At 36.6% G+C, this 23,992-nt stretch overlaps 1 protein-coding gene across 2 annotated transcripts in view; it reads right to left on the reverse strand.

The window, feature by feature from the left end:
• LOC146131844 (uncharacterized) overlaps window positions 1-23,992 on the reverse strand; it is an 83,761-nt gene that overhangs the window by 39,933 nt on the left and 19,836 nt on the right. For both annotated transcript variants that reach the window (XM_083396527.1, XM_083396526.1), the window contains exon 3: window positions 23,386-23,602. In XM_083396527.1, the coding sequence (XP_083252653.1) occupies window positions 23,386-23,602 (217 nt within the window). The remainder of the gene's footprint in view (window positions 1-23,385; window positions 23,603-23,992) is intronic.

Below are 23,992 nucleotides of genomic sequence, written 5' to 3' on the forward strand. Positions count from 1 at the left end.
AATTGGTTATTGTAAGACATTAACAGACAATATTCAAAAACATAAAACATTTTTTTTTGTAGAAATACACACCAACAAAACTTATTAAATGCGTTAAATTGAAATATTAGTAAATTGAAATAATAGTGCAAAAGAAGCACTGCATCACAACAGTTGCTACATGTGATCACAGTTCTTAAAATCAGCCCTAGTCACAAACACAGGGCTTAAACAAAAGAGGGCCGGCCAACTTTTGTGGCCCCCCTTTAAAGCAGCTCACTTCGCACCGCGTCGCGATGATTGTGTCGTAACAAACGAAACGCGACCCTGAGGCCGACTGGGGCGGAGACACGGACCATTGACTGTCACCTGTCACAACTGGGGGTGTAAAGAGGGGGTGAGGGGGTTAACGGCCCCAAACGTGGGGATAGGTGCGAAGCAGGGGTATGCGGGGTTGGTAACTGGGTAAATCATCTAAATACTTTGGAGCATAATGGTTGTAGGTTGTGGTAAGACGTAATAAGAATATCAAAACCCATACAGAAGTAGGCAGCTATGTTGAAAATTAAATAAAGACTTATTCGGAACGTTCAAAATGATACCCACTTCTGTACGGGCTTTGATATTCTTATTACTTCTTCTAAATAGTGTTTTTCGTTTTTTCAAGTACTGTTATTATATTAAATAAATATTATCGGCGAAATGAAAACATTTATGACAGATAGCATAAAGGTGTAAGCTCCCTTTAACTAAATAAACCGCTTTTACAAGTTTAAGTTTAAACATACCCCTATGTTACCACAACAAGTATCTCACTAGTGCACTGTTGAATAACATTCTGTTTTAAAATATGTTCTGCTATTTTTTGTTCATTTTTTTTTCTTTCATAAACTTTTATTGAGCCACAGAATATTTGTGCAACGAAAAAAACGTCAGGTCGCCGAGATGACTGGGCTTCTAAAAAAAATGCAAGTTTTGCAAAATTCCATTATTTATTTGCATAATGGAACGGACCATTTACAAAACCCAAAAGTGAGCAACGAGAACTGACATTATAGAGCTGTAAGTCACGCGCAACCTTGAACGAGTTCTTCTTTTTCTGGCATTTCAGCAACCGAAACGCCGCCAGTTGCCAGACGTGAGGTCTGCCACTTTAAACCAAAACCAGAATTCTTTATCTTGGGTGAAAATAGCGAGTCACCAGTTGGATTTGTCAGATCGCTTTTTATAGGCTTAATAAATGGTCATTTTTGCACTTGCTTTTTTACCCGAACATTGTAGATATTTGAACCGTTTTTTTAAAAGCCAGCATATATAATTATTTTAGCCAGAACAAAATGTTTCCTACTTTTAAATCGACTTTGATATTAATTCTACGTTTAACTCCAACCTCCAACCATTATCTAAGGAGATATTCAAAACGTCAGTATCCTGATACGTTCTGTATAGCACGTCGAAACGTCGATCTATTATATATTCTGCTGGAAGAGCAAAACTCCGTTATATTCAAAACGTTCACAAAATGCTATCTATTTCTGTATGGGCTTTGATATATACGGTCCACGTCAACTGCATATTGATAAGGAACATTTAAATACATGAGCCTACTTCTCCTACCTTAAATGTGTAAAATACACGAAAACAGAGTTTAAATGGCCTGGCTGCTATTAATAGACTATTTCAACTGGTTTATGGAGACAAAGTAGCCAAGCCTATACTGCCCGCAACAACTTTCCAAGCACTTGAAATTGGAAGATATCTCCTGAAACTTTCTCCACGACAAAATTTACGCCCGATAAATACGTCACACCTCGGTGGAAGCAAATTACAACCTTCGAGTTCTATGTTCGACATTTAAATGCCAACGCGTGTGAAGCGCGAACCGCAAAAAAGCGTGAACAGACTAGACTAGTCAACCAGTCGTTTTGAAATCACTTAAGTCCCCGTCCAGTCATTCATAAAATAACTCAAGTCCAAGTCCACTATTTTGCAAAAATTACAAGTCAAGACCCATTCAATTCGTTGTTAGAGCAAGTCAACTTTAAGTCAAGTCATTGGTTAAAAACAAATCGTTAAACTATTCAAAATGGTAAAAAATGTCCGTGATTAGCAACTATTCAACTAAAAATCACATAAAAGCAACACATAGCAACAGATTGTTTTACGTGTAAGAATTGAACAAATGACCCAGTTTTTAAAAAAACATTTGAGCAAAACGCTCAATTTTAGTTTAACCCAAGTTATCCGACACAATGGATTCAGTCTATGTCAAGTTATTTGCCAAAAAGACTTAAGAAATCAACAAAATATGATCTTTTCTTGAACTTATATTATCACAATTTTTTTTTTAAGGTAAATTAGAATTGCTTTTTTTTAACAAAAAGGTAAACACAAGTTTACGTTTAAAGTAAAAAAACTAGTTGATAAATATATTTAGTTCCCTTAGAAAAACCTAAAAGTTTGCAGGACCCTTCAAATAAGAACAAAATCTCCAAAAAATATACCAACATGACAAAAACAGCCTCACGAAAACAACAGCAAGCTTGTTGCATTTTTAGCCACTTCGTGCCCAGGTGCGCATTCTTGGATGCAAAGTATCTACGACTTGTAAGCTCTCGACAAAATCGATGGCCAACTCGATTAAGTGATTTCGTTTCAAGGGCGGAAAATGAGCTCGATTCTGCGGCCGACACAGGTGTTGGAAAAAATCGGGGTTTCAACCTTGTGCCACAACTATGCGGAGAGCTTCTTAAACTGGGTTCCGTGGGCCCCTTAGGGGTAATAAGAATATTAAAGCCCATATAGAAGTAGGTACAACTTTAGGTACTACTTCTGTATTGGATTTGATATTCTTGTTACATCTTACTACCACCTTCAACATGTTCCCTAGGGGGTTATGTTCTCTAGGGGTGCGTTGACTAGTTTTAGGGAGGGGGTCCATGAAGGCCTAATTAAAACCTTAGTGGATAATTTGTTATGTTTAAACCTTTAGAGCAGAGGTTCTTAAACTGGGGTCCGCCTACTAATAAAAATGCAATGAAAAAGAATTTCTTTCAAGAAAATAATTTAAGTTAAAAAAATCAGTTTTTGATTTCTGGCACCTAGCGAATCCTAATACTATTTTCAGTACTGGCATTGCATTAATTTTAATATTTTAAAATATTTGGTGGAAGAACAAGTTTACAATTGATAACTTATACTCCAAACTTTTGCAATAAAATGTACAACGCCTGGCCTTGCTTTTATCACACTATAGCATGGAGAATCCTGAGTGTTTTCTCAACAAAACACACTAGTCAGATCTAACATTACACTCCAACTGCGGAAAGCTTTTCCACTCAGCAAAATCGGTATGACATTTCATATAGGGCGTGAATTTCGGCGAAATAGTTCGCAAAACTGTCTATGGCGCACTTATAGCCCTCTAAAACTCACAAATCAGTCGCTAAACGAACATGAAAAGTCACTTGGATGCGACTGGCTGCGACCGAGACGGCCTTGCCCTTTATAAGTCGCTCTCTCAGACCGCGAAGTTCAACGCTATCTGCCAAACAAGCCTGATATTCTCACGGTGGCATCGAGCATCGGAAGCAATTCGACAATCTGCGGGCTTTTGAATCCCCAATCACCGCAGAATCCCTGGAGAATCGCAAACTTGCTGACAACCTTGCTTGTCAATACACAAGACGTATGGAAGATGTTGTGTAGATTTCGTCAGCGAAAACTACAATTACTAAAATAGAAACTGTTGCTACCAGGCATAGTATTAATTAAAAACAGCTCCTCTGGTAATTGTAATTGTTAACCAACGTTTTGGCAACCTATTCAAGTCGCCTTTTTTGTGTGAATGACTGTACAACGTTGGATAACACAGTAAAGTCAAAAAAGTAAGCTGAATGTACAAACTGAACTAGAGCTAAAGACAAAACGTTTTGTAACCTATAGCAGGGTTGTCACAGATTTTTATACAATAAGACCAAATATTTGGGCAATACATAGGGATTTACAAAGCAATTCAAAGATATTCAAAGACCCTGTACCAACCCTGTATCGTGGATATTGACAAAACACAATTGCAAAAGCCAAAAAATCTCTTCCAAAACTAGTAAAAAACATACTATGATTTAGAACCAGCGGCTACGTTATAACATTACAAACAACCTGCTCTAGATTGGCGCTATTTTAACCTGCGCCGCCTCAGTAGAACCGAATAGCGGAATGGCGTCATTCTGACTAATTGCGTTGACATTTTAGCGATGTGAGGAACTAGCAACTACGAGCACCTGACTCCAGCCACTTGATATGCCGCCACAGCCGTCGATTGACTTCAACTCGAAATGGCCTTGGCTTGGCGCTCTGCCTTTTGGCAGCAGGTTGGCATTTGGGTTTGGATCAAGCCCATGGTGTTTTGAGTGTGTTCTCACCTTGGTTACTGTGACGTCATGTAGCTATGACGTCAAGTGCACTTCGGTTAGTTACCAGTTAAAATCTCTGCTGTCCCCTTATGTGTTTTGTGGCTTTCCACAGGTAATATGCGAATACATTTTATGGAGATATTAATAACAATCACTATCAAACAGAACAACTGAAAGCATTTCAAATTCACAAAGCAAATCTATCTTGTTGAAGAAAACGCCTTATAATAACTAGAGTTGTTTTAAGTATCTGAAAAGTTTTGTCAAATGGAAAAACTGCTTTACACCAGAAGATAATTTTCGAGTGCTGTTTAAATAGAACGTCTTTCTTTTCGCTTATCTTGAATAAAAAAAATCCTCACTTTAACAATAACTTTTCTGTTCAAGCGAAAAAATATATAGATCTCAACAAACTGCACTCCCACCATATTTCAGTTTCAGTTGTTTTACCGAAGCTTTTCCTAAAAGTCCGCTACTTAACAAACCTTCAACTTCAAAAACAACCAAACACCATCAGTCATAACTCCACTTTTCCAGGATATCTACAAACTAGCACATTTTCAACCAATAACCACAGACGTAAAAAAAGATTCAGAACAGCAAAAAACTGCGAACACAAAGAAAATACAAAACAACTCTACTTTATAAAAATACAAATTTTCAAACAAAACCAGAATCTATTTGAATAAGTTTTTAGCGGAACTGATGATGCCGCTCATGGCTTAACTGCAGTATTCTATCTTTTAATAAAATTTGTTTTAGACATTCTTAACCTATGTGGTTCTTTTCAATCAAAACCAGAACACTATACAGTGCCGATAAAACTCGATGTTGTACTAAATGTAGTGAATGAAAGAACGTCTAAAATAAACTGAAACCTACAACACAGCAGTATCCAGCGGTTGTCTAAGCCACAAGTTCCAGTCAAGCACTTCTTACAACAACAAGCGTCAGTGTTGGAGTATGGAAGTGGCGAGGCTGGGTGAATCACATTACCACCGACCACATCAAGTGACCCTCCAACTATTTCCTGTTTACTTCCCGATAAACCCCAAGCTGTAGCCCCAGCCTGAACCCTAGCCCCAAGCTGTAGCCCCAGTACCAACCCTAGACCCCAACTTGAGGCCCAGACTCCGACAACTAAATAATTCTAGTAAGAATACATTTTTAACGAAGTAAGTAGCATTTTAACGTTTCAAATAAATCTTAAGATAATGGCTAGAGGTCGTAGTTAGACGTAGAACGAATAATTACGCCTATACAAAGTATAGGTAGCATTTTGAACGTTTCGAATAACAAAGTATACTGCCTACTTCTGCATGGGCTATTTCTACTACGTCTTACTACAACCTCCAAACATTATACTCCTAAATAAACTAGTTTTCGAATTCAATGAATAAGAGCAAAATGCGGCTAATTCTAATTCTAATTCTAATCTAGTTTGTTGATTGCTTGTGTGCTCTAATTTCAGTTCTCATTTAGATTTACCAAAAATACTTATTTGTCCAACGACATTTTAAGAATTTTTTTATATCCTTAAAAGCATAAGCTTTAATAAAAGTAGGAGAGGGAGTAAATAAAGTAGGAGAGGAACATTTTCCTTCAAATTCTTGTGAGAATAATTTGCGATTTAAACTAACTAGATTCGGAATATTTAAGTGTAATTCTAGTTCAAATTCTAGTTGGTTTCAAGAATTCAGTAATTCTAATTCGAATTGAGTTTAAAAAAACACTAAAAGATCGAGTTTTTATCTCATTTTAAAACGTCAACATAAATCTGGTTGTCCAAGTCCGTCCAAGCCCAGTCATGGCGTTAGCATTAAAATTGAATTCTAGTTCGGTAAACGGTTGGGAACCCTGGTTTATATTTTCACCTTTAGAAGTCAATTAAAAATGGAACAACAAGTCATGTAATAGTAACGAAAAGCCCACATCTTTATGGCTTCTTAGATTTTGTTTAGCCACGAAAAACATCGCGTATTGCAGTGCTTCTCAACCTATGGGTCGCGACCTAAAATTGGGTCGCTATTTGGTTTGGTTGTGTCGCCGACCGCAGTAGCTCACATGTTTAAACTAATTGAGATTGGTTCTGAGAAAGAAATTTGGAAAATTAAGGAAGCAATGCAAATAATGCCTTATAGTAATTTTTAAAATTCTAAATTCTTAATAATGCCTATTTTTTGTTCGCTTACAAGAAAAAAACAATTGGGTCGCCAAAGCTTAATGTCATGCTTACGTTTAATATTTGGGTCGCCGCGAAAAAAGGTTGAGAAGCACTGGTATCGCAACGGCAATTACTTTACATTGCCCAGACATCACCAGTAGTCTAGGGAAATTTCAACTTGAGATCTTTGGCGGGCAACGCATGCCTTAAACCCCGCGACGGCGATGTATTGTGGCGATCTGACTAACAACATTTACAACGAGATATCTTACTTTCTGTTATTTGTAATTGTAATTTATATAGCATACCTTTGACGTCAGATCTTAGGCAAAAAAAAAAGAATTGGTATTGGGCGCTGTTGCAGTATTACATTTTGGTGAAACAAGCGATAGTAAAATATCAGACAAAGGGTAATTAGGAAATTATAGGTTTTTAGCACAACTATCACAGTTTAAAAATACTTCGCGCACTGATCTGCGCCTATTTTGTTTTAACATGTATTGATATCTTTAAAATGTGTTGTGGTAGAGAAAAACTCTACAAATATCAACCCATGGTAGTGTAATAGGTTCCTGAGTAACCAACAGCCGCACTCTCTTTAAAACACCAAAAAAGTTAAACACTTTTCCGCGTATTTCTATGCCAGACTTTACTCAGCGCGACTTTTGTGGAGCTCAGGAATTGAACCATAACTGCGCCCCAGCCAAAAAACTTGAGTTCTGAGCGCGAAAATTAATCCCGAACGGTGTTTCTGTCACGGATATAGCTCTATGTTTTGCCGGCCGGATAGAACAGAAGAAACGGGGTTTGGAAGCCAGCCCAAAGGCACTAGCTGCGTGTTAAGTTACCACTGTAGTAGGCTTGCTAGTCACTGGGATTGTTGCTTTAGCAAAACCGCCGCTTTCTAAGGATAACTTCGAGCGTTGTTTTGTCTATTTCTCGCTTTCTTTAACTGAAACCTTCTGACGTCAGAGTATCGCCGGGCTAGCAATTGACTCCTAACTCGTAGACGCTTTAAAATACTCCAAAGATATTTCACAAAATATTTCCGATTTTCAGAGTTTCAGAAACAGTTTTTTTTATTTGGTATTTTTCCAATGTTATTCCTTTTCTACATTGCTGCCAAATTTGTGTTTTTTACTTGATTTTAATGTAAATCGGCCCCCATATCAACTTTGTTGATATGTTTAATTTGTCTTCCACTTGTTTCTATAAACTTAATTCTTACAAAGGACGTCGATTATAATTTGCCAAAAAAAAACATCTTAAAAAACTGTTGAAAACACAACTGAAACCAAAAACTTTTAGTTCCGTTTCCAAAAAACAACGAAAACAATTTCGTGAAATTAATAAAACATTCAACAACAAACTGATTTAAACTGGAAACACCTCTGTAATTTACAGACCTCAGAAAATACCTCAGTCTATCACTTACATACAATATTTTTTAATGCGTTTTATGGAACAGAAACATACTTTTAAAAAGTTCCCTCATAAATGTTTTGATCTATTTTTCACATCCAACGCACCGAGTTGAAGTTTCAGTTCCTTAGCGGTTTACGAAGCTATACCTTAAAATACTTTTTGTTTGTAGTCGTATTTCTCTAATTCCAAATTCGCAAATTAGGTGCTTCATCTGGCCAAAATAAGAATAAACCTTTTTCTATTTTGACTAGATTAAGCACGATCATGAGAATCTTGTCAAGGTTTTAGTAAAATTTGTCGTTAAAGAGTGCCACTGACTTCCTCAAAAAAATATATCTGCGATAACTGCTCAAGTGTACAAACTAGCACAGCCAGCCAAAGTAAACTAAACGGCGCTAGCCGTTGGCGAAACGCCGACGCCGACAACTTACAAGCTATCTTCTTCTTTTCGTCAAAAACCTTGTGACGGCTCTTGCGCGTTCATGCGTGACGTTAAAAGGCAGTCAGGCGTAGCGAGAACGGCTCGTATTGTGAGCGAACAGAGGCGATTGTTGGCTGTTCGAAGTGCGAACAATCAAGAGTAATTGGCTGTAAAGTCGAGCCTGTTATTTTTAACAATAATGCTGTCCTGTAGAGTTTGGGCAATGCAGCTTTAATTTTATTGCAGCAGCAATTGTAAACATGTAGGTTGATTGTTTTAGTAGATGTAAAATGGTGGGCTTCTTTAGCGGGTACGCGTATTTTTAAGAAAGGGGTACGCGTATTTTTAAGGCCAATATTAAACTAACATTTTAAAAGGGCATATATACTGCGATTGTAGATTTTTTCGCTACAGTTGAGCCTTCTAAAAATACGGTGTACAAAGTACTGATAGTTTTAACGGTTAAGCTTAAGTATAATTAAAAAGTGCATTTCATTTTTTATCTTTTTTTATTTTAACTGTCTTAAAACGAGCTTACATAGCTATGAACATTTGAGCTCAAAGTTTGAGACGAGTTTTGAACCCAACTAAATAGACGTTAAAAACTCCCAATATGATTTCTGTTGTTTGTTTAACATTGCTACATTCAACGCATTTCAACAAAGTGAAAAATATTACGAACGATAAAGCTCAAAACTTTAAAAATTCTAAAGCGGAACTTATCCAATCGAAAAAAAATCAACACGCAGCGGACATTAGACACGCTCAACGTAAGTCTAACGCCCGATAAACAAAGACCGTCAAAACTGTACAAAAATCCGTTTCAGGGAACGACAAATCCTAAGCCTTCACAGCAAAAAGCACGATGCAGTCTCACAGCAGAACGCATTTGGGGGCGAGAGCTTGTTAAATGGGCCTCAAGGCGTAGCGAGGTTAGGCTTTGAAGATGCTTTGAAGTGACGACCGGTCGTAGCGACCCAACCCAGACTTCAATCTATTAGCACATTCCACATAAATCGGTCAAATGATAAGACCCGCGGTTTTCAGCCTTTTGAAAACGAGGTCGGAATTGGAAAAATAAATTTCTGGTGTATTTTTTAATTTTGTCTTTTTTGACAAGTCAACAATAATCGCCATATTTAATACCGAAAAATAATTAACTTGAAAACAAATATAGTTTTGGTGTATTTTCATTTGCGAATATAGTCTTTCGATGCGTTAAACAAAGAATTAGAGGAAGATCGCAGATGAATTTTCAAGATATACTTTTTCTGGCTTTATGCGGTTGATACCCTTGCAAAATTTAATGTGAAAATAATTTAAAAAAATATATTTCAGCAAAATACGACATTTTTTTAAATAAAACGGAATTATAACTTATCCCGTGAAACATCAATTTTTTTATTATAAAGATCTTTTTCGTATTCCAGCATTTAAAAGTTTCAAAAAGATGCATTTATTTATCCGACTTTCCAAAAAAAACAGAACAATCTTAGAGAACTCCCCTTACAAAAATCAAATCAAAAGGGAACCAGTTTTAAACTTGGTTTTTCTTTCGGCCGAATCGCTTTGAAGTCGAAAGTTTTATTTAGAACAGAAATTGCCGCGGCTCGTCACGCCCCATTGCGCACCCACATATCGGGCTGCGTCACGCCTGAATGGAGGTGGCGAATTTTATTTGTCGCCGATTGAATTGAAATGTCGAGAAGCGAAACACGTGAAATAAAACCACAAGGAGAGACTAAAATCATTCGAGGAAAATTCATTTCGGCTGGGTTTGAGTTACACAACACGAGGAGTGAAGATTAAAGTGGGTGATACACACTTGGGCGTAATATCTGGAGTCTGTATAAAGCAGTGGTTCTCAACCTGTGGTACGCGTACCACTAGTGGTACGCGAAGTCATTTTGGGTGGTACGCTGTACGCAGTATGTTTTTAAGTAAAATTACAGTTTTACCAAAATGTTAAGCATTTTAACAATCCTATATACATTTTGAGTAAAGTTGAGTTTGTCGACAATTTGTTGGTACGCAACAAGATCATGAAGCTCGAGGTAGTACGCGGTGACAAAAAGGTTGAGAACCACTGGTATAAAGGAACTGACAATGCCAGTATAGGCGAAACATATATTGCTTCGAAAAGGTCTAATATTGGTTTTATTTGGGTTTTTAAACTTTGAGTTATATTGTTATATAGAGTTTGTCGTTGGACGTAGAATGAATATCACAGTCCAATTCGATGTTAAAAATGGATTGAGTTTATCTGAAGCGTTCAACGTATGCTACCTACTTCAGCTTGCAGATGCAAATAACGCAATGATATTTAAATTGGCCTATCTATGAAACGGTTATTTACCAAAGTTATGTTTTTGAGAAGCATGCCAATTTAGGCGAAACTAATATGTTAATTGTAAATTCACAAGCAGGGTTTGTAAATACCTTTTTAACAAGTAATATGTAGCAGGACTGCTTTTACACAATTATCCTTTCGGGAAATTAAATAGCACATGGGTAAATATACTAAAAAAGTGACCTTTACACTATGAAAATTAAAAAACAGCTAAAAATTAACTGTTGTGTAAAAATAACTAAACTTTCTTTAAATTGTGGGCAAATCTTAAAGCAGGGGGGTATTGCAGCGACCTATAAAGTGGATTAATCCAAATTTGCATGTTAAATCGGCTCTGAGTTCTGTATTGAGAAACAGCAGCGGCTATTTGCATCCAATTTCGCGAAGCTCTATTAAGTGGAAACAGTGGTTTGTGAGGTAACAATGTATAACGGTGACGGGTGTTTCCAGAATGTCCCACTTCCATTGTTAAGTGCCACACAGTTGTTTAGCTTCAAAGGGTATTTTTTTTTCGGAAGGCGGATACGTTTTATTGAGTCACTGTGTATTCATGTAAGAAACGGTGTAAGATTGTTTTGAGATAGAGGCAATATATAGGAGAGGTTTTTTTCTGAAAAAAACGATCGTGGTTTTGTAATACGTTTATAAACGTGCCAAAGTAGGCAGGTCTCAGCTTACTATGGCGTCAATGTCAAAATTCCTTGGTATAAAATGACACTCACAGTGGCTTTTCGTATTTTCATCACATGCCTTATTTGTATCTCCTGATCTATGAAGTCCTGGACTTATCACCTTTTTCAAGGAATTATAAGGTCACTGCAAAATTTTATCCAAAATAGACATAACTAGTTTTTTTTTACATTTCAAAAAGGGAAAATAATTGAGATTTCAAATAACTAAAATTTCATCCACTAAATATTTCATTAACGTTTAACAGAATCCACAAAATAAATATTTGGCTCTACCTCTGAGGCCCACTTGAAATATCGAATGAGTTCGAAAACCAACACTGTTCGACTGTTTGCAGCAATGCTCAACAGATAAAATCCTTGGACATTTTTTTACAATTACGAAAGCCCACAATGCATTCGGACAGCTTAGAAAGATACATTAAAAAAACGTGCAACTGAGGTGGAACACTAACAGTAAAAGTTTTCTTTTTGACGGACGCTTACTAAGGCAGCAAAATACAGGAATTTTATAAACATGGCAGCCCCATACTGCAGATCAAAGGTTCTTAACCTGAGGACATTTACCCCAACTAGGTAATTACTTTGACATTTCAATGGTGTAATTGTACACTGATATAAAGTACTACCTTTGCCAACTCAAAAGCAAAAGTTAGTACCCAGCTTTTAATTTGGTTTTAAACGTTTAATAATAATTTGAAAGTTATTTATTTTAATATATTTTTATGTCATTTCAGCGCTATTCATTTTTTCACTCCCACGCATATCCTTTTCATTGAACATAAATGATAATAATAAATGTTTTCCAGCTGGTGTGCAGAATTAGTTTGTTTGAATTTTCTGCTATTATTACTAATTTAAATGTTGACTAATTACGTACATTGATTTTCGGCATTTATTCTATTTTAAAAAGGGTTTCAAAGAAGCAAATCAAAGCCAAAAAAGTTAGAAATTGCCTTAGAGCTCATTTAAAGATAGTCCAACCTGTTCATCTGAGGCATGGGTTATTAGACTTTTTAAATCCTATTCATAGTATAAGTAGACTTAAGAAGCCTGCTGTTTCCAGTCGTACTTGTGTGCAAATAATAAACGTTAATCGAGCCCCCAGTTTAAGAAACCCTGGGCCCCAGTTTAAGAAACCCTGACCTAAGGTACAGTCACAGTCATAGCACGAGTGGCTTGTAATGTTTCATCGACGCTAATTGGGCGTTAAGGTGGGAAGCGGCCTTGTTATTACGTCACAAAGGTGTGGGTTGCGCCATTAAAACGGATGCGACAAGGTCGAACTTTTGACCTCTGGCACACATGGGACTTGACAAAGCGAGGTTCCGTAGTAAACACGCGGGGTCAGAGGTTAAGTCGATAGACAGCTGCAAAAAAACGAGGGAATCGATATTGTTTCGATCGTTTGTTTTATTTCAAGGCTGGCTTAGTTGATTCAGCTGCTGTGAGTTTGTCCATTTACTGTTTTGAGAGGATGTGTTGTTGTATTTACTTTTCCTGGTTCCTAATCGATTTTGCACGATCGTTAGTTTACTTATAATACAACTGCTTTTTGAAACTTTTCAGAGTGGTTGTTTATGAGCTAATACTGAGCTGAAAACATTAAATTGGATACAAACCATTGAAAATGTCAAAAATAAACAAAGATTTTGAAGCATAATGGTTGGAGGTTGCAGTAAGACGCATCAACGCTTATTCCACAAACTCATAATTCCATATCCCACAATCGTCCATCAACAAAACTCATCAAAAACGTTTAACGCGGCGCACAAACATAAAAACTTTGACCGTGACCGCCAGTAAGGCCAACGATTCATCTTGAAAAGGGCGTGGGCCGTGGGAACAGGCCATAAAACCCCCCTAAGGCTCCCACGGGGCCGGCGGCTTTGGAATTTCAAAGCAGTTGATCGCACGCAAGTTGCAAGGGGAGTTGGTGTGTGTTTTGTGTGGGCTCGAGTCCGCCATGATATCATTCGATGAGACGCGAGAGCGGTGAAGCGTGGACCGCGCGCGCACACCATTGTGACGTCATGCGAGCGTGTTTTTCGATTGTGCGGCAATACGCGTTTCGGAATCGGTTACAGTTGTGGAAATATATTTGCAAAAAATGACCTAATGTAGGAATATTATGCCCAGATAGAGGTAGATAATATCTTGGACTTGTAGAATAATACTTTATATATTTCCAACATCACAATAAAATTAAAACGTTTAAAATGCTACCCACTTTTGTATGAGCTTTGATATTTATTCTACGTCTAGCTAGAACCTACAGCCATTATCTTAAGATTTATTGGAAACGTTTTAAATGATTCCTACTGCTCTATGGGCTTTGATATTACTAGTACGTGTAACTACAGCTAAGCAGCCGAGCGTAAAAGTAAACGACTAGATAACCTGATTAAAATAACTTTTGAAAGTAAACTGACTTCAACAAATTAAGTTTACAATAACTTAATAATGAGAATAAAGTAATGTTAAACCACACGAAATATCAAGACTTTAAAAGACTTGACAAAACATTTAAAGGTTTTCGAAGACGTAAAATTGTACCATCCGACATGATTTGAACGCCATTTAAAAACAAAACAGTATAAATGCCAAGGTTATGGCAAGTGGTTAAAAATTCAGTTTTACAACGACACTCTCTTAATCCATAGCCCTAAACTGCCAATGACATAAATTAAAAGACCATGTAAAGACTTTTGGACAAATAAAGGGTTGCTAAAAAAATATTTTAATACACAAAACAATCAAAGACAATCATAGTGACAAAACCGTTAAAGATTAAACGACTTTTTAGCACCCTTGGGCATTAGAAACAGCACACCAAGCCCAGTTGGGAAGCACTACACTACGACATTTTCCAACTATCTGGTAACTCGACCATTTCCGCTACGACGCGCGGACGCCGCGCAAAGACAAGGGCCTATAGGTGACGTCATAAAGGCGAACAAACTGTTTGTGGGCGTTGTCTCTGTATAACACACAAGCAGTGGCTCCCGTGTGAATGACACGGATTAAAAAGATCAAGTTGAGATAGAATTTGCGAAAATAGCAGCTACTAGTTTAAATGTGCTCAAATTTTGCAAGATTTTCTAAAAAAAATTAAAAAATATACTTTTCAGCACACTTTATCAACTTAATATAACACAACACTACACCAAAGTAAAACACAAACATCTTAAGGAGTTTAACACCCGTCTTGACTCAATGAGTTTAGCCTGCACCTTTCAATAAAGTTACCAGACAATGTAACATAAACAGAATCGTTATGGCATAATTGGCACTGTAATAACTGCTACAAACTCAAGGCAATGCTAACAAAAAGAGATGAACCCTTTTAAACAGTTTGACCTTTATCTTTAAAGCACAAGCTTTACAGAGAGTTGTAAATCCGTAGCGGCCAGGTTCGGGGTTAGACGAAGTGAGATGACGTAAATGGTGATAATCTGCGCCTGCACAGTGTCGCTGGCGCCGTTTGCTGGAGCAATTAAACGCATATGGGACAAGACGCTGTTGACCTGGATATGCGGGTGCTGTGATAAGCCAGCTTGTAAACAAGACCGCGAGCAAATAAACAAACATGACTTGAACTTAAAGTTAATTTAAGTCTGTTTAAATGGCAAGGACCAGTCTTGCAAACCTCTGCACCTTATATCAGTGTTTTCTCAACGGCGACCTTAATATTTGGCGTAATTATAACAGCTTGTTTGACGAACCCCTTTCTTTATTCAACATGTTGTAAGGAAACATACCATGGACATTAGCAATAATAAGTTCGATTTAATATTGGTCACGTCTTCCAATTACTTTGCTGATTTTTAGTCTTGCAATCCTATATACCAGTGTATATAGAATTCTTTGACGGCTGCCTTTTTTTTCACCTGACGGCTGCCTTTTGCTTCGTAAAAATAATCGAGGAGTCGAGGACCCATTAAATGGTATTAAATGGTACAATAAAAATTTAGGTAAAATTTGTCTTGTTTTATGTCACATTTAAATCAGTTCTCATTCAAACTGCTTCCTGTACACATCTTGTCAAGTAATTTTATTATCACTAAAACCCAATAAAAAGGTGTGTCCAGGTTTGTGTGACATTAAAAAGTCAATGAACTTGAAGGATGTTGGACGATTTCCTTAAAACTCCCCAGTTTGTGAACCACTGGTCTTATTTATACGCTATATCTAAAATCTATAGCTAAAGGAAATATCTGGTACGCATGTCAAACTGGTCGATTGTAATTAAGTTAGTATCGGGGGTGTTATTGCATCTTCTTTAATAAAAGGCCTATAGAAAAGGCAATATGTCAAACTATCCCACGAAAAGTTGCAACCGCCATTATGTTATTAGGAGTGCGGTTTACAAAAAATTTAATAAAACTCGATATTTGGCGACGCAATGGCATGTTTGACGTAAATCCCAAGTGACGTGAATATATAAACTGCCGTTCTAGTAAGAATATCTTTCATTTCAATCGATCAAAAACGGATTTGTATATTGGCTGGCCTTTGTCCAACTTCACACGACAATAAACCATCCTTTTCGAAAACGAACGACAAATTAAATTGCAGAGAAAATTAAATTTAAACTCTTGAGCAAAATGCCATACAGAATTAGGTAGCATTTTGAACGTTTCGAATATCTCTTATTCATTTTTAACATTGTCTTAGTCTATAGTCTGACTATGTTAAAAATGAGCAAAGATATATTCGAAACAAAATGATACCTACTCCTGGTTGGACTCTGATATTCTTACTGCAAAGCCCAACAGAATTGGTAGCATTTTTAACGTTTGAAATAACTATTTATTCATTTTTAACATCTTACATATAATTCTGTAAAAAATAATTTACATTATCTTGGCCACCGTTGGTTTTACATTAGAAAGTTGCTCGTTTAAAAGACAGCAGTTGTAGAAGAGGTTTGAGGCCTGCAATGCTAACGACCACCGTGAAACAAATTGGTGGGCGTTGTCGCTACAAGATACCTCAGTAAGCCGCCTCCAACGAGCCTGTACTTATAAAGACGAACTACCGAACATCAAACTTCCAACGAGGCTTTGAAAATGTAAAACTTTATAAGGAAACGTGGACTACACGCCTAGCGAAATTTTTACTTTTTCTTATAAAAAAATTTTACGAATAAAAATGTTTGAATTTTGAGCATAATGATTTGGGTTGTAGTTAAGACGTAGTAAGTCAAAGCCAAAGCCTACACAGAAGTAGATTAATGTATAAAGGGATATTCGAAACGGTCAAAATGCTACCTAGTTCTGTATGAGCTTTGATATTCTTACTAGTTCTTGGACTGTTAAATCAATGATTTTCTGTTTATATGTAATTTATACGTCACGCATTTAGGGTGAGCAGTTAATTTTTTACAAATATTGCAACCTTTGAAAAAATCTTCTGTGCCAAACTACCTAATTTTGAACCGCCGTAGACTTTAAATATGTAGTTCCAAATCTGTTGTTATACTTGTAGTTTTAGGGAAATCAACGCAGGTTTCAATATTATTGTGGCTTTTTTCATGTTCGCTCTTTGCCACAATAAATCGCCACCAAATCTCCAATGTTATGCGAGAAGTATGTTTGCTTCTATTAAACAAAGAATATATTCTATTAAAAAAACAAAGCAAAATGATTTCATTTGAAATCATGTTAGATGTGAAATAACGACAAAAAAGCCACTGTATGATATGCGGACATAAAAGGTTTGAGAAAAAGCAACCCGGCGAACGCAAATCCCCTTTAAGTGGTCGTTTCCACTTTGCTAAAGCAGTTCCAACTCAAACACGTTTTAAGCGCCATGTTATCTAATTATGGATACCACAGATACTCCACAGAAGCCTTTATTGCCGACTATACCCAGCTCCAGAAACCGCCGTTCCACAATTAAACAGGCCTGGGCATAAGACAGATACTGCGCTCGCGAGCTTACGGATAAGGCCACTTCACAAATCGAGATAAGACACTTTATTTGCTGCTGGCCAGAAGGTGTTTGCTGCAAAGCGATCGCTGTTTGACGCTACGCAGAACTGAATGACATGGTATGCGCACTCCAACAGGGTTGCTACACACTGTTATGAAAAAATTTAAGAACGTATCAAAACTTGCTAAAGAAAATTTATAGCCTTTCAAAGACCTAACAGTTTCATTCATTCATTCATTCACCTAACAGTAGAGTGCTGGACGTTTTTTGTTAATATATGTCGAAACGAAACATTATGAATGTCATGATTAACACAATAAAAAAATAGTTAAAACATGTTTTTTACCCGGACCGACTAAACACATAAATTGAAGCTGCACGTAAAACTTAAATACTAAATAAAGACTTTCGAAAATACCTAAGGGTTTTTCAAAGACTTTTTTTAACAAAAATCAATTCAAGGGCATGTTTAATGTTTTAGTTGGAAACTACGATTTTTACGAAGACCTCACAATCAGTCTACTTTTGGACAGCTTTGCAATTTCCAGTTAATTTGAGGTCGAATATTAAAATGTTACTTGTTCTGTTGGTAAAACCTAGTCTATATATACATTGACATCAAATAAAAAAACATACTGTCTAATTTTTAGCCATTACACCACGTTTTACTAAATATTGCATAAGCGCACTGATTGCTGCATTGGAAAACTAAACGGGAATTAAACACTAAACAGTCGCCAGATTTGCAAAAATATATTACTTTCCAAACTATCTCGTCCAGCAATCTAACTACTTCTAAAACGTACAAAAGAACTTACAGTGTCGGGAAACTACACATCTTAGCATAGCAATCAAAGTTTGGCAAAAATTACTTTTAAACTTTTAGCAATTACAATAAAAAAAGAAGCAGTGCTGAAACATTAAAAAACGAACTATATACTCATAATAATCAAACCGTAGCCAAATTCGCGAAAAATACACTTTTTAAAACCTTTTTGACAAAGAAAGCAGTCCAACCACAATCTTCCAAAACACACGTTTCTCATTTAATCAACTCAAACTGTCAAAAACTTCAATTCCTAGCTGGCACAAATCTAGGGCATGGGGACAGCTGCTAAGATCGCCAACCCGCAAGGCCAATAAATACACTTTCCATTAAGTCGGCCTTGATGGAATAGTAGGCTCGTCCCCGCGGGAGGGCGTACGTCACAATGCCGCCTTATCGACGTCACAACGCGACGCATCTTTCAAACCAAAGGCAGGCAGCGGACATGCAAGTAGGACTTTGTGGCAATGTTGTTGGTTGTTTTCCGTACACACGCAAAGCGTGTTGACAAAAAAAATACACAAAAGCTTCCGTGTGGTTGGAAGTTGAACAATAAGATGTTGATATCATGAATAGACAACACAAGTCAACAAGGCATTTTGGCCTTTAATGAATGTAAAATTGCAAAAATGTCTAGATACAGATTATTACTCAACTTTGATGCTAATTTTAATAAATAAAGAACAAAATATTGATAATATATTTAACAGAAATGAATTTAGAAAACCACAAAACCCAGGTCAATTAAAAGTTATCGCTTTAAAGTAAAACTGCAGAATGTTTTCGCTTTGAAACACAATAAACACGCCAAATGTTTCTTTTACTTGTTCTAATTTTTCTAAATTCCAAAAAAAGTGGTAATCTTAACATTCAAATATTCAGGGGTAAAGTTGATAAAAGTCGACTGGATTGCTTTTTCGCAAAAGACCATTAGTTAAAATTAAAAATTAGTTAAAATTAAAAACAACAAATATTTGTTCATAGACTCTGCATAAACTAGAAAATACGAATACTCAATTCCACGTTGTCTTAACTCATATACAATTGCGAATAGACATCAGACAATAAATGACTGCTAATCAATCATCAATGCGCAACCAATCTGACAGCAACTGGTTCGCATTGACAGCTACATTGATTGATCACTATCCAACCACAATACACAACACACAGCAAAACACCAACGAAATTGTGAGAAGCCATTTTCATCCTTTGAAGTGGTTTTAATCCGGATCAGCACCGCTCAAGGCTCTCTTTAATCGCGGATTGCTTCGCATTTGCCGGACCCGGATTAAATCGGCGAACGATAATAGCTTAAGCACGCGTCAATTTGTTCACGGACAAATGGGTATTTTACATTCAAACGGTTGGTTGTAAATATAAATCGTTTTCAACCATATTTTGATATTTTCCATTAATGATTGCCGTTTTGACAGAGAAAGGCCTTCTTCAGTATCTAAATATTATACAAATTAAAACTGGTTGCGACAAATTATATTATTCTTTCTTTTACAAAATAAATCTCTAATATGGAGTTGAGTTAAATGTCATTATACGCCACAAACAGCCGCTAAGAAAACAAAAAAGCTTCTTATTTACGAGCATTCCACTAAAAATTAAACCAACAAATCTGGCCAAGCCTTGCTTTACAAACAGTAGTTCGTAGTTCAAAATCTGTCAAAATAACATCAGCACCCAATTATTGCCATTTTGCACACGAAATGCAATTACCAAATACATGACTATTTTACAAAATAAAATTGAGCTTTGTATGTCTAAGTCATGAGGAAGGTATAGAACAGAAATAACCAAGACCACATATTAAACTGTTTGCCAAACAAATTTTAATTGAAACTTGATAAATTAAACGCAAGCTGAGCAAAGTATTGTTAGGAAAACTCTTACAGTTCTTGATACAGAATTACAGAGACCCAAAAAGCATAACTTCCTTCACGCATTTACGCCTTTGCAACAGCCCACGGTCGACAATGAACCCACCAGTCTAATATTCCCAAGAAGCAAGCTGCCTGGTTAATTGCATGACGAAGCAGCAAGGTGTCACGACCACACAGAAGGCACACTCCCAACCACTTGTGTACAACCTATACTACACAGGAGCGTTGATATTACGGCGCGGTTATGACACCTTTTGTGCCTGTTGTGAGGTCGACAGGCCGTGGGTGTTATTCGATACGCGACCTCGGCGAAACGCGACCAATTTAAAGGACGGCCGGCACCTTTTTTACAATTTTTTGGCCTGTTTGGGGACTTTTTTTTGCCGAAGCTCAATATAATAAATAGGTTTAAAAACTATTTGAAGGATATATATGCTGGTAAAACATAGAGATAGACAATACGTCATCGATTTTATGGCTAAAAAGCGTGGTCCCTTCCAAAGACGACCGGCACCCTTTTCTGGTTCTGTTTCAGGGCCATTTTTCAAACTGGTAATATATGGGTTAAGAACCTAAACTGGCGCTTGGTGCCTATACCATCTTTCATTTTAGCCCCCGCTTATTGGCCGCTTTTACCCGCACCGTTTAGAAATTGATTCAAAGCCTAAGCTGTGACTTAATACGTAATTAAACCATGTCGTGACAATTTTGGGCAGTGCAACGAAAGGCACTGTTTTTTTGTTAATTTTAATAAAGTACATGTGAAAATAAAGGCTTTTAAAAAACGTTTCCGAAAATTCGGGTGAAAAAATAAAACTAAGATTTGTTTGCACTACTTTTCTCTAGTTCTTTGCTTTATATTAACATTTAAAGACTTTTATTGCTTGAAATTTTGACCACACGCAAAATCATAAACGGACTCGTACACAGCGTTTCGACAATGGTTAAGAATGAAACGTCAAATCGTTAACCTTTTGAACAAAGGATAAACACACATATGTGTGTTAACAAATGTGATCTAGCGCTTTTGAAGTTGCTTTTTGACATTTAAAAAAGTACGTTTTAAACAGAATTGTTTGTGAAGCAACATATAAAGTGCATTGTTAAAAGCTACATTGCGGGATGGAGATTTCAAACTGTTTATCTAGGCTCCCAATAACGTTTTTATATCACGCGATGGAGTGAATTTTTGAAGACGAAAAGTGTTTATTCTGCGGATACAAATAAACTTTAGCATTCTACGTACGTCAAATGAACCTAAATTGAGCGTTTTTGAGGAGAAAAAACACTTTTAAAAGAGCTGTCAAACTTTCGTAATACAACCCTGTCATGTTGGGGCAATTTCGCCCAAATTCCCGGATAATTGGGTTGGCTAGACTGCGTAGAATTCAATTTTTACCAGGGTATGTGCCTTGCCATATGGCTACTTTAACAAGCATATGCCTATTACAAAAATAATTTTCGGCTTGGTTTACAACTTATCAGTTTGTCAATATAGCTGCTTGCAAAATATGTTACGCATAGGCATTTTTCTGTGCACTTTTTCAACCAAAAATTAGTTTATAAGGATATTCTAAAAGCATATGGCTCACTTTCAAACGAGCTTTTAAATATAGAATTTGCTTCACCATGCAACTTATCGATAGATAGAAACCGCAACAGTTACAAGGTGACCTCGTGAGGGTCAATAAAAACGAGAATGCGTTAGCCAGCTTATTTAGTAAAAAGTTGTAAAAATAGAAATACGAATAGAAAATATGATTATTTCAAGGAAAATAAAATTATGAATATTTCATTTCAAGGAAGTTTAGTACTTATGGGTGCCATTTTCTAATGCTCAACCGAGAAGTATTTGGGAATCTTAAAGAATCTTTTTTTTCACTAGTGATAAACCTCTTTATAAACTCTTTGTGTGCGACTAGAGTACAATAACTTAAAATATATTCTTCTACATTGTTTGGAGTTAAGTTGCGTTATTTCAGTCTTATTTTTAGAGATATTCCAGTAAATCAGTTAACAAAATTTCTAGGAGGGGTGTATTTACTATTTCTAGAAGAGTCATAAAAGGTTAAAAACCACTGACATGCGGTCACAAAATAAACAAGTAAGACAGCCCTTGTTTTTCGAAATTTTCGAGTGAACTGCGTTAAGTTTTGGCGACCCCTTCTCAAATAACTGTTGTCTATTTGGAGCGAATTCCTTCCATAATCAGAGTGTTGTGTACTTAGCTGATAACACAGGAGAAAAGCGAAAGGCTGGCGTCTTTAAGACAAACAATGAAAAAAATTGCTACAAGGTTGCCTTCTTAGCGGCTGAAGATTAAATCTCAAACACCTGCCAGACACTAGACGAAAACGTTTTTTAACAGCTTTGCTGAAACTCTAGGAAAAAGCAAAGGCGTAGCAACTTCTTTTGGCAAAGTGTCAAGGCATTAACGGTCATTTGAGCCGCACTCTGAGACCTTTTCTTGCATTAAAAGGTTAGCTCGTTCGCTAATAACCCTTTCAAAGTTTTTTTAGAGAAAAATAGTTCGGCCTTTTTTTTAAAAGATTTTTTTTAAGGTGTTTTCCGAAAAGGTCCCCCAAATTTCTCCAGCGGTTTCCCAAACTTTGGACTTGCAACTTTTTGGTATTTAAATGAAACACTTGCGGTCTCTTAAAACTACTTAGCGGTCACCCAAATCAAACCTTAAAAAAACCCTGCGGCCTTTTTTGGTATGCAAAACACCACCGACTTGACTTTGAGCTACGAACAGTAGTTAAGTTGGGTATGGTGTATAAAAATTGGTAAAATTCTAATTGATCAAAAGCCTAATCCACTTGGCTCGTCAAACGGAAACTGTCCAATTTATATAATAATTGAGCTCAAAGCCGCAAGTTTTAAAAAATACTAGTTGGATGAACTAAAATGCAAAATAATATCAAGCTTAAGTTTTTGATAAAACTTATTCAAAATTCATCAGCAGTTTAAATTTTACAAAAGTTAGTCAAACGAATACCAAAAATTTTAACAAACTCCTTTAAATGGCGCCCAAGATATAAAGATGACGTAACATCGGTCCTAGACGACGTCACAAAATGTCAAGAAGAGTTTAAATATTACAAATTGGCCAACAAATACTTTAAAAAACATCACACTTTGAAACAAAACAAAGCCTAAAAAATGCCTTAAAAAAGCCGTGTCCTGACGTCACAAAACACGGGCCAAGTTAAGAAGGCTTTATGACGTCACAAAACAAGGACCAAATTTAAGAAGGCTTAATGACGTCATAAACAACTCCTCACCTAAGGGTCTTTCTCGACTTCGGCTCTGGCTTCTGACGATGGGGAGACTCGATCTAAGGCGACCTCCTCTGGACAAACTGTGGTGGTACGTCACGCCCTGGGCGGTGACGTCAGTGGGCGATGACGTCACTGGTGTGCTGGTGACGCAATACTCGGCGGCATAGCTGGCACGGCTGCGAGCGCGTTGGTGAAGGGGAGTGAATGCGAAGTGTTGCTTCTGGAGAAAAAATGAGAGTTATAAAGATGGAATTTGTTTTAAGGGAAAGATTATAACAATTTGCAGTTTAATATTTTATTAAAATAATCGAAGAATGTTTCAATAACAGTGTGAAAGAACCCGGACGTGTAACAAATATTACGCAAAATTAAATATTTTTCACGCACGTTCTATAGATGACATTAAACAGTGTCGGCCGCCAAAACAGTCTACAACATTAAAGGTGGTGAACTTAACACAAAAGCTGCGTTTTTCATAACCTTTATATCCCTTTCAGGAAACGAAAACAAACTGTGGCAAATAAATATGAGTGGCTTCAATCATTCAGCTGTTCTTGAGAGTATACCAGTAGAACCAGGCTCCATAACAGGAAAATACAGTTGTTTCAAT

Source organism: Ascidiella aspersa, chromosome 9 (assembly GCF_963924565.1).
Source record: "Ascidiella aspersa chromosome 9, kaAscAspe10.2, whole genome shotgun sequence".
Taxonomy (NCBI): domain Eukaryota; kingdom Metazoa; phylum Chordata; class Ascidiacea; order Phlebobranchia; family Ascidiidae; genus Ascidiella; species Ascidiella aspersa.